At 44.6% G+C, this 15,044-nt stretch overlaps 1 protein-coding gene across 2 annotated transcripts in view; it reads right to left on the reverse strand.

Annotated features, from left to right (window-relative positions):
• ZC3H7A (zinc finger CCCH-type containing 7A) overlaps positions 1–15,044 on the reverse strand; it is a 201,015-nt gene that overhangs the window by 22,888 nt on the left and 163,083 nt on the right. For both annotated transcript variants that reach the window (XM_063934308.1, XM_063934307.1), the window contains exons 15-17: positions 8,120–8,220; positions 5,901–6,082; positions 5,729–5,802 (exon numbers count right to left, since the gene is read on the reverse strand). In XM_063934308.1, the coding sequence (XP_063790378.1) occupies positions 5,729–5,802; positions 5,901–6,082; positions 8,120–8,220 (357 nt within the window). The remainder of the gene's footprint in view (positions 1–5,728; positions 5,803–5,900; positions 6,083–8,119; positions 8,221–15,044) is intronic.

Raw genomic sequence — 15,044 nt, forward strand, 5'->3', positions numbered from 1 at the left:
TGGTCCTAGAGCCACCAGAGCAGCGACAGACGGACCTCCGGAGTCAATGAGATCATTTGAGACCTGATCCGGTGAGGCAGGCCGTCCCATTTGGCTAGAATCAGCCTCTGGAGAGGGTGAGAGTGAAATTGAGCATACTCCACCATGTCGAATGCTGACACCATGAGGCCCAGCACCTGCATCGCCGAATGTATCGACACTTGCGGACGAGATAGGAAGCAACGAATCCTGTCCTGAAGTTTCAGAACTTTCTCCTGAGACAGGAACAACCGCTGGTTGTGAGTATCCAATAGTGCTCCCAGATGCACCATGCTCTGAGCAGGGATCAGGGATGACGTCTTCCAGTTGATGAGCCACCCGTGGGCTTGCAGAAACCGGACCGTCACATCTAAATGACGCAGGAGAAGTTCTGGGGAATTTGCCAGGATTAACAAGTCGTCCAAATACGGCAGTATCCTGACCCCTTGACGGCAGAGTACCACCGTCATCACCGCCATGACTTTTGTAAAGACTTGCGGAGCCGTTGTTAAACCAAAAGGTAACGCCCGAAACTGGTAATGGCAGTTGCCAATCGCAAATCTCAGGTATTGCTGATGAGACACTGCAATAGGAATATGCAGGTAAGCATCCTGTATATCCAGGGAGACCATGAAGTCCCCAGGTTCCAAGGCCAGAACTATAGAGCGAAGGGTTTCCATCCGGAACTTGGAAACCTTCACAAACCTGTTCAATGCTTTGAGGTTGAGAATGGGCCGGGAGGACCCATTCGGTTTCGGGACTAGAAACAGCAGAGAATAGTACCCCCGGCCCCTCTGCGCAAGAGGCACCTGTACTACGACTCCTGTATCCAGGAGGGTCTGTACCACCGAATGTAGAGTGTTTGCCTTTCTCTTGTCCAACGGGACATCTGTCTGGCAAAATCGATGAGGGGGTCGGTTTTTGAAGGCTATGGCGTAACCTCGAGTGACGACTTCCCGTACCCAGGCATCTGAAGTGGTCTTCAACCATTCCTGGGTATACCCTAGAAGCCGCCCCCCCCCCCCACTGGGATCCCCCAGAGGGAGGCCCGCCCCGTCATGCGGCAGGCTTATCTGTCTTGGAAGTGCGGGCCTGCTTGTTGTACACCTGACCTTTTGCTTTACCTGAAGGACGAAAGGGGCGAAAGGAAGTACCTTTAGCCTTCGACACAGAAGGAGCAGTACTTGGCAGTCAGGCAGTTTTGGCAGTAGGCAAGTCAGCCACAATCTTATTTAAATCCTCCCCAAACAGAATATCTCCCTTAAAAGGGAGTACCTCCAGGGTTTATCTAGAGTCCAGATCCACAGACCAGGATCTCAGCCACAATATCCGTCGAGCCAGGACTGACGTACTAGAAGCCTTGGCTGCCAGGATACCGGCATCAGAAGCCGCCTCTTTGATATAACGAGAAGCTGTGACAATATAAGACAAGCATTGTCTAGCATGGTCAGAGGAGATTTCAGCATCTAACTCCAAGGCCCATGCTTCAATGGCCTCTGCAGCCCAAGTAGCTGCAATAGTGGGCCTTTGTGCAGCACCCGTGAGGGTGTAAATCGCTTTCAGACAACCCTCCACACGTTTATCCGTAGGCTCTTTTAGAGACCTGACGGTGGTGACCGGTAGAGCTGAGGAAACCACCATCCTAGCCACATGTGAGTCCACTGGAGGAGGCGTTTCCCAATTCTTAGACAGCTCCGGCGCGAGGGGATAGCGAGCCAACATCTTCTTTTGACGCACAAACTTCGTACCCGGGTTTTCCCAGGGTTCCTGACGTATATCCACTAGGTGGTCAGAGTGAGGTAAAACTTGTTTAATCACCTTCTGACGCTTGAACCTATCTGGTTTCTTAGGAGGAACGGATGGCTCGGGATCATCCGTAATCTGTAAAATTAACTTAATAGCCTCCAAAAGATCAGGAACATCCACATGTGAACCACCCTCCCCATCAGCCGTATCTGAGTCAGAACCTGTGGGGTCAGTGTAAGTGCCGTCTTCATCCGACGAGGTGTCAGTGACAGCAGTGGATTGTGAGGAGACAAGCGCTCGCTTAGAGGACCCCTTGGACGTAGGCGAGCGATGGTCAGACTTTTTAGTAGTCAGGGACTGGTTCAACTTCTTTATTTGAGCAGATAAATCGTCCGCCCACGGCGGGTTAGCTGCAGGGACCACAAACGGTTGCACCGGCATTGGGGGTCCCATAGGGGGTGTTAGTTTATGAACTGGCGTATGCAGAAGCGTGGAAAAAGCGGCCCACGGTGGGTCATTATTTGCCCCCGTTGCCACAGTCCCACTGGGGGGCAAGGAGCCCCCAGAACCAGAGCCCAAAGCTGCTATATTCTCCTCATAGGTATCTGTGGCTCCAGCAGCACCGGCAGTGTGTTCAGCCCCAGAACCGTTACCCTCAGAAGCAGACATGATATAGCTTGCAGTATCAGGTAACACAGTACCATTTGTCAGCAGCACAATACCTCCAGCCCAAACCCCTGCGCAGTGGAGTAAGCACCAGCAGAGATAAAGGAGAGATATGGTGACTAAATCACAGAGAAAAATACGTAATACAGTATATCTTTGGGAAAATCCTATACGTATTAGATAAAACCTGACGCACCAAGCCCCCTCAGGTTATAGAATATAGGGATAGCAGGTTGAGTGAAAGACACGAAATGGACAACACTCAGCTATCAAATGCACACACAAATAGTCACAGTCTGTACAATGAAGAGGTTATTACTAACAATAATACTGCACTGGACTAGCTTACACAGCTATATAACAATAGATATAACAGTACACAGTAAGAACTGGATGTATATCACAGGGTAATTGTACTAGGAAACCCTGACTAAGTGCACTCTTTCTTAACTAACACTGACTAAAAAAGGCAGGTAGAATACTTAAGTGTCTTGTAAAGTCACAGCACTGACAACCAGGCGACTTTACATAGGAGGATTTGCCCAAGCATTCCCAGGAACAGTGAGCTGAGGGATAATGGCGCCGCAGACACTGCCAGGGAGTGAGGGAGAGACAGATATGCAGCTCCAGGGCAGGAACATTTGCAGAAAATGGCGCCCTGGGGCTGGGGGATGGGCTTCAGGTCCAAGCTTCATCCCCCTGCTGGCAAAACCACCGGGTACTGCGGGCTCTAATAAAACGGTTTATAAAGAAAACCTGACCTGTCCCATGCCCTGGTGATCTAGTGGGATCGCCTGTACTGCCACAGTGTCCACCGCCAGCGCGCGTGGCCCGCCTCCCACTGACCGTGCCGGATCGCGAAGCGGGACCCACTTACCACCACCCGAAGCGCGGCCACGCGATCCCGGAGAGCCCCCGTCGTGTGTGCCTGACAAGAAGAAAATCGGAGCCTCCTGCTGTTGTTACCCGACAACCAGGGCTCGGGAGTGTACAACGCCGCTGGGAAGAGCCGGAGCTGGAGCCGTGAATGTCCACTGACATGTAACACTGCTGCTGCCCTTGAAGTCTTCACTTTTTTCCTCAGAAAAAAAGCTCTTCTTAGGGCTGCCTGGAGCAGCCCCTCTGTTAAGTGCTTGCTACTGCAGCACCAACTGCAAAACTGAGATCCTGTGCAGGGAGGCGGGGTGATATAGGAGGCGGCGCTATGCATTCTGGGAACAGTCAAAGCTTTGAGCCTGTTGGGGCCTCGGATCAAGATCCTACTCTACACCCCATTGTCCATTCCTTGTGGAGCCCAGTGTACCCCGCAGCAGAAATATAACTTAAGGCTGTAAACGTCTACTGGCTGACTTGGCAATGGCTTTAGACAACTGTATAAATATGTTCTAGATGCTAGATATTGAGAACCCACTGATTCAAATTTGATTAGTATGTATGTACATTTGATGGAATATATTATCTCATGTATCGCTAACAAGCAGGACATCAAAGACGCTCCATTTGCTAAATATGAAGAGTGGGTTAAATCTATAAGATTAATCAAACTGAAGTCCTCAATGGCCAGGTGCTCTCAGTGGGTCTCTCATATTGCTCAGTGCTTCCTCTAGTCTTACATAGGTGATCAAAATCCAGATAAGCCAAGTTGCCTTTTGCCAGTCATAATTCTTCCTGGATAAATCCCAACATCCTAGTAGGCAATATTCCTACATTCTGGAGTGATTTCCGTTGATTCAATGGATTCATATTTGCCCTGGCTCATTAAAAGATACTACAGTCACCTAGATTTGACTAAGGATTTCAATTATTTTATAACTTTATTTTATCTTTGATTATAACCTTGAAGGGTTTCTGCTATGAACTGCACTTAAATATTTAATCTATAGTTGTATATACAGAAGACATTTCTCCCACCTCATTTCTACATGATAGTGGAAAGCATGTTGTCGAGAACCAGGGCACTACATACTGTATCAGTGCTTGAGCGTGGCAAGAGACAGCTTAAATCTATGCTTCAGAACTAACCATGCAATGGGAGAAAGATTTTTCTCACAACTACTGTACTTCTCTCAAATTCAATCGGAAATTGACTGAATCTTCACATTTTTATTTAGGAGTTTATTAAGCATTGATAATCCTTGGCTCAAAAGTCCCATAACTCTAAATCATTTTGTCCAACTCTGTTAAAGAGCCCAGAAGTTGAACCCCATTCCTTTATGCCCATTGAATAACCACAGCAGGAAACAAGGCTTGGACACTTTGCAGCAGACATGAGAAACTCAGGAATAGAAAAGTGCAGGCCTCAACAATATGCTGAAAATATGTCAATCATCAATAATGTTAAAGGAAATAAAGGATTGTATAAACCATAACAGCTTTTCAAGTCTCTGATCTCAAAAACAAATGGCCCATCCAGTGAAGCAGTACAATCACAATTAGTTTTTTTGACATTACGGGGGGGATTCGATTAGCCACTAAAAAGCTGTAATCTACAGCGCTTGGACATTTTTTGTGCTATCACCAAAAAGCAGCTTTTCACAGGTATGCACGTTTCCACAATTCGACCTAAGCTATTGCAAATTAGTGAAGACAGGATTAGTATGATAATACCTGCCAGCAAAACCAGACAAAAGTGTAGGTCAACATGGGGAAATCTTCTTATACCCCAAAAACAAACTAACTAATAATAAAAAGATTTGGGGTACTTAAATTGTGTCAAATGGCTAATGCATTTTTCTAAAAAAAGTTAAAAAAAAATTATAGAAAGCCAGTGTTTTTACGCAAAATACGCGCTTAAATTAAATTGGGGGTACATAAAAATGGGTATAAGTATATATTTGGGTCATTTTAAGCCAATTGAAAAAAAAAAAAGTAAAAAAGACAAAAGCCCAATTACTCCCACCTGCAAGCCTAAAAACACTTCTCGCACTCATAAATCACTCCAATATACCTGTCCAAAACCTTGTACCCCAAGTTCCATCACTTTGCACTTTTTGTCCTCAAAAATGGGAGGTCATTATTGGCTAATTAAAAATAATGATCTGAACTAAATCCCTACCATTTTCACTTAAAATAGGGATTTACCCAACTTTTCTCCTGCTCAGATACGGCGAATACAAATTTGCAGTAAAACATACAGAGAATTATTGCAGGTCCGTTTTTGGCAATTGAATACCTGTTTTTCATGGGTCTTGATAAAAACCAAATTTTTTTATCACAAAACCACTTTTTCGTGGCTAATTGAATAATCCTCCCCCCATCACATGTGACTTTTACGTAACACTATTATTAAATAATGTACCTGGGGATTTAGTGCTGCGGACTCCTTTGCCCAATAATTCTGAGATTCCTGTACAATTTCTTCAAAAGAAATTTCTACAAAAAAATAATATCCAAATAAGTGTTACATGTATGGACCAGTGTTTGGATACAGTTTTCTACACCATCAGTGGACTGTTAGAGGACGGGCTCACCTGTCTCTTTCTGAATCACCCAGACTCTGAGCTCCACCAAGCTGTGTGCATAGAAGCAGTCATCTTCTCTTAAGCATCCATAGCGAACCTCATGCCGACAAAGATCCAGCACAAAGTGAATGTTAAATGGACGGATCTTGCAGTACTTTACTACAGTGTCTCTGAACATGTGAACAAGACACCTGCGTGATAGAATAGAAACAGTTCATGTATTTCCAAGAGCTGAAACTTATTGTTTACAACTGTTACCAGTGCAGGAAGCATGGCTGCGCTTTATTCCAGGATGATTATAATAAATATATGCCATAGATCACGTATGCCCACCAGCCACAACATTAAAACCACTGACAGGTTAAGGGAATAACATTGTTTATTTTGTTACAATAGCACCTGTCAAGGCATGATGTGTTGGAAGCAGGAAAAATGGCCAAGCGTAAGGACCTTTGTCAAGGGTCAAATTGTGTGGTCCTATCCCACAGAAGAGCTACTGTAACACAAATTGCAGAAAAAGTTGATGCTGCCTATGACAGAAAGATGTCAGAACACACAGTGCATCTCAGCTTGCTGCATACTAGACTGCACAGTCGTAGACCAGTTATACCGCTTTCACACCGCTATAGCAGAGTCGCACACAGGATTTGTACATGGGTCCTTCCCGGGTGCGACTTGGTAAGACTCCTTTCAGACATGCGGCTTGACTCCGCTTATTTATGGGTTGGTGACGTCACCGCTGGCGCGCACCAACGCTGCGCTTGGAGATGAGATGACCTCTACTAAGTGCCGCCTCTTCCTATGGTGTGAACGGGTCACACTCACCCAGCGTACCCGTTCACACCACACCGCGAGACGGGTTGAACCAGTGTTCAATCCTGCTTGGTACCAGTTGAAATACCAGGTTGCAACACGGGTTGCTGCGTGTTAAAGTGCAATAACCTGGGTTATTGCTGGTGGTCTGAAAGGGGTATTAGAGTGCTCATACTGACCCTTGTCAACCAGGAAAAAGTGCCCATAATGGGCACCTGAGCATCTGAACTGGACTGTGGAATTGAAGAAGGTGGACTGGTCTAATGAAACACATTCTTTTACAGCATGAGGATGGCTGAGTTTGTGTGCTTCATTTACCTAGGGAAGAGGTGGTGCCAGTTCTCAGTATGGGAAGAAGGCAAGCTACAGGCAGTATAATGCTCTGGAAAATGTTCTGCTGGGAAACCTTGGGTCCTGGCGTTCATGTGGATGTTACTTTGACACATACAACCTCCCTAAACATTATTTTTCCCTGATGGCAGTGGCACCTGTTAGCAGGATAATATGCCCTCCCACACTGCAAATATTGTTCCACACTGGTTTGTGGAACATGACAAAATGTTCAAGGTGTTCACTAGTCTTGAAATTCTACATCTCAATCCGATCGAGTATCTGTGGGATGTTCTGGAAAAAAAGGGAGTGCCATGGAGGCCCCAATTTGAACTTACAGGATTTAAAGGATCTGCTGCTAATGTTTTGGTGCCAGATACCATAGGAAACCTTCAGAGGTCCATGCCGCGACAGATGAGAGCTGTTTTGGTGGCATGAGGGAGACCTACACAAAATTAGCCTGGTGATTTTAATGTTATGGCTGATGGGTGTAAAAAGAGGGTGTTGGGTACCCAATATGCTTACTATAACCAACGTGTAGTAGAAAGTTTCACTACTACCAATACTTAGTACATTTACAAGCCAGGAAGTAGGAAGCAAAGTATTTAAAGTTGCCGAAAGACATACAGCAACCAGCACATTAATGTTATCTGATGTTGTACAGTTGCTTTAAACAGTGACAATATAAACTTTCATATAGACATGCTTCATACACACATCCTATTGCAGTTTCGGTTGCAGATGGCAGAGTAATCTCTGTAATTGTGTATTGGATGGGTGACATCCTTAGGTGACCTTACAGATACAGCCCTTATTACAGGAAAAGACGGCGCTAACCTTCAACTTTCATAATTGTAGGGATTTCTGTAGCCCTCAGCAATTAGAAGTACTGTCATCTCAAGGAAGCCAATGCCGGATTAGCACAGATGGCGCGCAATCATTATCAAACAATCATTTACCATAATATATTCATTGTAAGATGATCCTTAAAGGTGCTTCATAGAAAGTATATTAATTAAGCACATCAGTGATAAAAGCATTATTATTAATAATGAAATAAAGAGAGGAGACCTCTCTATACTCACTTATTTTCTTCAAAACCATGTTTTGACACAGGATGTGAACAAGTGGATGGCTTGTCCTTATTTTGTTGGCTAATAATTCTGGGTTTGTGATCAAAACATTTCTGAAATACAAATGAGCGAATCAATTTAATGGAACGTTATGTTAATAATTAAGAATTTAAAGGTGATTGTCAGCAATATTAAAGATGTCACACGTACTCAAGAAAACAATGCATGCACATCATTATGCATTTATAGTAATTACTTTGTTTTATTCTCTGTAGAAAGTACTTTATGTTACTTAATTATACATTATTAATTAGCAGTTATTTGCATAATGCCAGCATAGTCCATTGCGTTTTACAATGTGGAACAAAAGAATAACAGAAAGACAAAGAATCTTCTAATAATACAGTTACCTAAGATGCACAATATGCTAAAGCACCTTACACTGCTGCCCAAAAGCCACAATTTACTCCCCCACCTGCTGAACTTTAGCGTGCTACGCTGCAGTTGACGTCATGTGACGGTATGTGGCGTCTCAGTAACAGTCACATTCTGTCCCACCTCAGGCCACACTCATTATAGAAACCTCCAAGAATGAAGTGTTATGTACTGCAAAGTGATCCCTAAATGCCAGTGTCTTAAAAGAACAAGCATAAAGGCTAAACCAAATGATTACCGGTCTTGTCCAACTGGGTCACCTACGTATGTCGCTAAATTCACAAATAAGGCATTAAACCAAATGATCTAAGGCAAAAAATATATCAGAATGGCTGCATACACTTACCCTCCATTTACACGGGTTTTGTACGCTAACACCGGCAGTCGGAAAACCCAACAGTCAGGAGACCAACAGCAGGATCCCGACAGAGTCCCAACACATCCCAGTAAGTATTTTACCCTACCCCTAAACCTAACCCACGCCTCCCGCAGACTAACCCCATCCTCCCCCTCCCGCAGCCTCACCCTAACCCCTCTATCCACCTCTGGGATGGGTCGTGATTCTGGCCACAGGGAACCTGCTAGCGGTCTTCTGACCGTCGGTATCCCAACTGCCAGTATTTTGACCGCATCCAGTTTAGACATAGCTTGGAAACATAATACTGTCTAGCATAAATATTCCATAAAATAGGTACAATTAGGCAGAGATAATTTGAAAGTAGTTCTACAAATAGTGTTCAGTGTATCATTATGAGGAATGCACTGGCAGTACTCAAGATAAATGATTATATGATCAAAGGATACAAGCACTACTAATTTGAAGAAAGCATTTAGGAAAAGTTCCTCAAAATAATCCCTACTTTTATGTTTGCCCATACTGTGCTCACATCTGGTGGGGTCAACCAGGAGTTACATACAAGGCTTTTCTAGGGACACAGCATACATACACTATTACAAAATTTTACATTACAAGTTTCTTATTTTAATTGACATGTATAGGGAGGCTAATACCGGGCCGTGTTTTCAATCCCGGGAATTGGGATTGAAAAATGATCGATACCTGGGATTGGGTTACTACCCCATCTGCCCAGCCCGCACCCTATCTTAACATCCTCTATGCAAGTGGAGGGGGGTGGATCCACTTACCGAGACCAGAGGGCTGCGGGCAGTCCGGACGACGCATGCTGCTGTGTGCACTGCGCAGCGTGACCTCTGGCTTCACGTCTCGCTGCGCAGTGTACACAGGGAGAGCAGGACAGGGGGAGCCGGGCAGCGTCTGAGCTTGCTGAAGACGCTCAACGCTGCCCGGCATAGAAAAAAGTAAAGTGGTGGCCAATCCCGAAATCCCCAGGATTGGACGCTCCAATCCTGGGATTCAATCCCGGACAATTTTAGGATGGGATCCCGGCGATCCCAATCTCAGGATTGGCCACCATAGTCCTTTAATTCAAGCTACAAAACGTGCATTTTCTATAATGGTGCGCCATTAAGTAACAAGTATAGTGGGTTCACTGCTCTAAATGATCTTATTTTGTTGTAATAGGCGAAACCCACTATCCCATACTAAATTTTACAATGGACAGCAAAATATATACATGAGTACTACACAAACATAATGTTTGTTGGTCTAAAAGAGGCATAATAGCAGGGTTTCCACCAAAGCTATACATTCTATAGCTCAGCAAAACTAATCATCACTGCTCCCATAATCCAGGTACTCATTCAGAAGAGTATACCAATACAATAAATGTTCCTATGCAAGAGAACTACACATAGTGAAAACATCTTGCGACTTATTACAATTTGTGTGTGATATTTTGTGGTGTAGACAAGGGCATGATACCGTAAAGAAAAATTCCACTAATCCACCCACCCCACTTCCTGCTGAAATTAAGAATCTTGCAGCTGTTTTTTTTTTAATCCTAGGGGGTGATTCAGACCTGACCTTAGATGTGCTAAATTTAGCACATCTACGATCAGCTTCCCTGACATGTGGGGGGAAGTCCAGCACAGGGCTAGTCCGCCCCGCATGTCAGGCCCAAGACCGTCGTACAAGCACAAAAGCATCGCACAACGGCAATGCTTCTGTACTATAGGACTAGCTCCAAGCCAGCGCAGTTCCTGCGCGCTGGCTGGGAGCTACTCGTTGCTGCTCGGTTCGCAGCGGCTGCGTGTGGCGTCACGCACCCGCAGCGGCCTCGTTACCGCAACGGTGTGGGCACGCCTGCGTTGCCCAGACCGCGCCCCCCTAAACGGCACCCAAACGCCACCGGCCCACCCCCTCCCGCCCAGCGACCGCCTCTGCCTGTCATTCAGGCAGAGGCAATCGCAGGGCTAAGACAGCCGACGGCCGTGCGCCGGCGCACTTCAGACCTGATCGCTGCTGTGCGAGCACGCACAGCAGCGATCAGGTCTGAATTAGCCCCTTAGTTTGAAGTTTTAGTTTCCTATTCTATGCCATCAGGCACTACAGCTCCCAGCATGCCTTGGGCATCTCAGGTAAGATCCAGTGCTCACATATGTAAGGAAGAGTTTCTACAGCAATGTGACTGCTCTGAGTGATATGACACACAAAATAGGTGGCTGCAGACACTGCATATACAATGTTACCCTTACAGCAGGTAGATAGTGGAGGGAGCACTGCAAGAAGCCATGTAGGGGTGCTACTGGGAGAGGTTAATAGTCCAAATTACTGCACTAGAAAATAGGATTTTAAATACCTACAGGTAAAATCCTTTTCTCGTAGTCCATAGGGGATACTGGGATGGTACTTTAGTATGGTGGGGTATAGGTGGGGTCCAGGAGCCGGTGCACTTTAAAACTTCAAGATCCTGTGTGCTGGCTCCTCCCCTCTATGCCCCCTCCCACAGCTTAGTCTAGAAAACTGTGCCTGAAGGAGACGGAACATACTTTGAGAGGAGGAAAACAGAACAGAATAAAACTGAACATAACAATGAGATAATAACTACTACATGTCAATATACCTACATACAGTATATAGCCATATACATATATAGTATATTCCACATACACATGTATAAATATAAGTCATAACCATAAGATAAAGCTGGAAATGAGAGAATCATAACCAGCACACAGGTAAATTACTGTAAAGGATAGCAAAAGCTGATCCCAAAGAACAGAAAGGATAGCAAGCTGATCCAACCAAGTTTCACACACCAAAACTAACTTGTTTTGCAGGAATTTTAACGAAGCACAGAGATCGGCGCCAAGTATCAGCTTCCCTATGGAATCCGAGAAAAGGATTTACCGGTAGGTATTTAAAATCCTATTTTCTCCTACATCTATAGAGGATACTGGGATGGTACTTTAGTACGGTGGGGACGTCCCAAAGCTCCCAAAATGGGCGTGAGTGTGCCGAGACCCCTGCAATACTGAATGATCATACTGAGTGTCCTCTGAAAACCTATAGAATTAGACAAACATGTTTACGATACAATACATTTATTGTCATTGGTGGTCATTCCAAGTTGTTCGCTCGCAAGCTGCTTTTAGCAGCTTTGCACACGCTAAGCCGCCGCCGCCTACTGGGAGTGAATCTTAGCATAGTAAAATTGCGAACGAAAGATTAGCAGAATTGCGAATAGACACTTCTTAGCAGTTTCTGAGTAGCTCCAGACTTACTCGGCAACTGCGATCAGTTCAGTCAGTTTCGTTCCTGGTTTGACGTCACAAACACACCCAGCGTTCGCCCAGACACTCTCCCGTTTCTTCAGACACTCCCGCGTTTTTCCCAGAAACGGCAGCATTTTTTCACACACACCCATAAAACGGCCAGTTTCCGCCCAGAAACACCCACTTCCTGTCAATCACATTACGATCACCAGAACGAAGAAAAAACCTTGTAATGCCGTGAGTAAAATATCTAACTGCATAGCAAATTTACTTGGCGCAGTCGCAGTGCGAACATTGCGCATGCGCAATTAGCGGAAAATCGCTGCGATGCAAAGAAAATTACAGAGCGAACAACTCGGAATGAGGGCCATTATCAAATAAAATTTGACAACGAAATTCAATTGTACAGCACACCAACAATGATAAAAGCTTGAACATAGGAATATAAAAGCACACAGTAACATGCATTTGAGAGATAAAACATTATTCCCAATGAGCACTCAACATGCGCACAGCAGTTGGGAAGAAGCTATTCCGTAGGCGATTTGTGCGTGCCTTCACTTAATTTGTGCGTGTTTGTACCCGACCATGCGCAGCTTGGCATAGATGTAAAGCCGAAACTCCCCGGGCAGCCGCCCAAGAGGAGCCCACCGACCTTGTACAGTGGGCTGTAATGGATTGTGCTATAGGCAAGGCTGCCGGTGAGTAAGCTTGTTGGATAGTGAGTCCTATCCAGTGAGCAATAATCTGCCTTGAAGCAGAGCAATGTATCTCATTTGCATCATACAGGACAAAAGGAGAGTCTGATATTCTGATACGAGCAGTTCTTCTGACATAGATAGTCAATGCTCGTACTACATCCAGTGATCATGGATAGATGAATTTTCAGTTTAAACCGGCACCACGACTGGTTGGTTGATATGAAATGCAGAGATAACTTTCGGCAAGAACCTCTGACAAATTCTGAGCTCTGCTCTGTCCTTGTGGAAGGCAAGGTAGGGGCTTTTACATGATGGTGCCCCTAACTCTGAGACCCTTCCGGCTGAGGCTAAGGCCAACAGCATTAATGTATTCTAGTAAAGATATTTTTCTTCTACCGTTTGTAATGGTTCAAATCAAGAAGATTGTAGGAAATATAAAACCAGATTTAGATTCCAAGGTGCGGTAGGTGGTACAAAAGGCGATTGTATGTGTAATACGCCCTTCAGGAAAGTCTGGACTCTTGGAAGCATAGCCACTTGCTTTTGAAAAAAAATTGATAAGGCTGAAATTTGAACGTTCAGCGAGCCTAGGCGTAGGCCCATATCCACACCAGACTGTAGGAACCATAACAGATAACCTAACTCGTGATGTGACTACCTTTCTGGCTTGAAGCATAATTGTTATTACTGCACCTGGAATGCCTAAGATCTCCCTTTCAACTACCATGCCGTGAAACGTAGCCGCTATAAGTCTGGATAGATGAACAGGCCTTGCTGAAGAAGATCTTCTCATAACATAGTAACATAGTATCTAAGGTTGAAAAAAGACAATTGTCCATCGAGTTCAACCTATTTGTGGTCTCCTATGCAGGATTATTTGGTCTAAACTTTTGACTGATGCTGATTTCTGCCGTTACGTTTTATCCCTCTTTTTATAATAACTATAGTGCGTGACTATGCACCATAACCCTGGATATCCTTATCCATTAGGAATTTATCTAACCCATTCTTAAAGGTTTTGACTGAGTCCGCCATTACAACTCCCTGAGGCAGGGAATTCCAAACACGTATCGTCCTTACCGTGAAAAAGCCTTTACGCCGTATTGTGCGGAATCTCCTCTCCTCCAACCTGAGCGAGTGTCCACTAGTTCTCTGTGTTGATCTAACCAAACACAGGTCCTGCGCAAGATCTGTGTATTGTTCCCTTATATATTTGTAGATGTTGATCATGTCCCCTCTTAGTCTCCTCTTTTTCAGTGTAAACATGCCTAGTCTTGCAAGCCTTTCCTCGTATTCCAGCATCTTCATGCCCTTAATTAGTTTGGTCGCCCGCCTCTGAACCTTTTCTAGCTCCAGGATATCCTTTTTGTAGTATGGTGCCCAGAATTGTACACAGTATTCAAGGTGTGGCCTCACTAGTGATTTATATAACGGGAGTATAACACTCTCGTCCCTAGCATCAATTCCCTGTTTTATGCATGCTAATATCTTATTAGCCTTCTTTGCTGCAATCCTACTTTGGGTACTGCTACTTAGTTTGCTATCTATGAGGACCCCTAAGTCCTTTTCCAGTACAGTATCCCCTAATTTTGCCCCATTTAGTATGTAGGTGTTATTTTTGTTCTTGTTACCACAGTGCATTACCTTACACTTGTCTGTATTGAAGCGCATTCTCAATTTCGCTGCCCATGCTGCTAATTTAACTAAGTCGTTCTGAAGCGACTCAGCATCCTCCTCCGTATTTATAGCCTTACACAATTTGGTATCATCTGCAAAAATTGACACCATGCTCTCTAGACCTTCTGTTAGGTCTTTAATGAAAATATTGAACAATAGCGGTCCTAATAATGAGCCTTGTGGCACACCACTTAGCACTTCAGTCCAATTTGAAAAAGATCCATTAACCACAACGCGCTGCTCCCTATTATCTAACCAATTTTTGATCCAAGTGCATATTGTGCTTCCTAGCCCTATTTCTTATAGCTTGTAGATGCAGTAAGTCTCATGTGCGGTACAGTGTCGAAAGCTTTGGCAAAGTCTAAAAAGATTACATCCACCTCTTTACCCTGATCTAGGTTTGCACTTACTGTTTCATAAAAGCCAAGTAAGTTGGTTTGACAGGATCTGTCCTTCACAAATCCATGTTGATTCCTTTTAATGACCTT

Source organism: Pseudophryne corroboree, chromosome 7 (genome assembly GCF_028390025.1).
Source record: "Pseudophryne corroboree isolate aPseCor3 chromosome 7, aPseCor3.hap2, whole genome shotgun sequence".
Taxonomy (NCBI): domain Eukaryota; kingdom Metazoa; phylum Chordata; class Amphibia; order Anura; family Myobatrachidae; genus Pseudophryne; species Pseudophryne corroboree.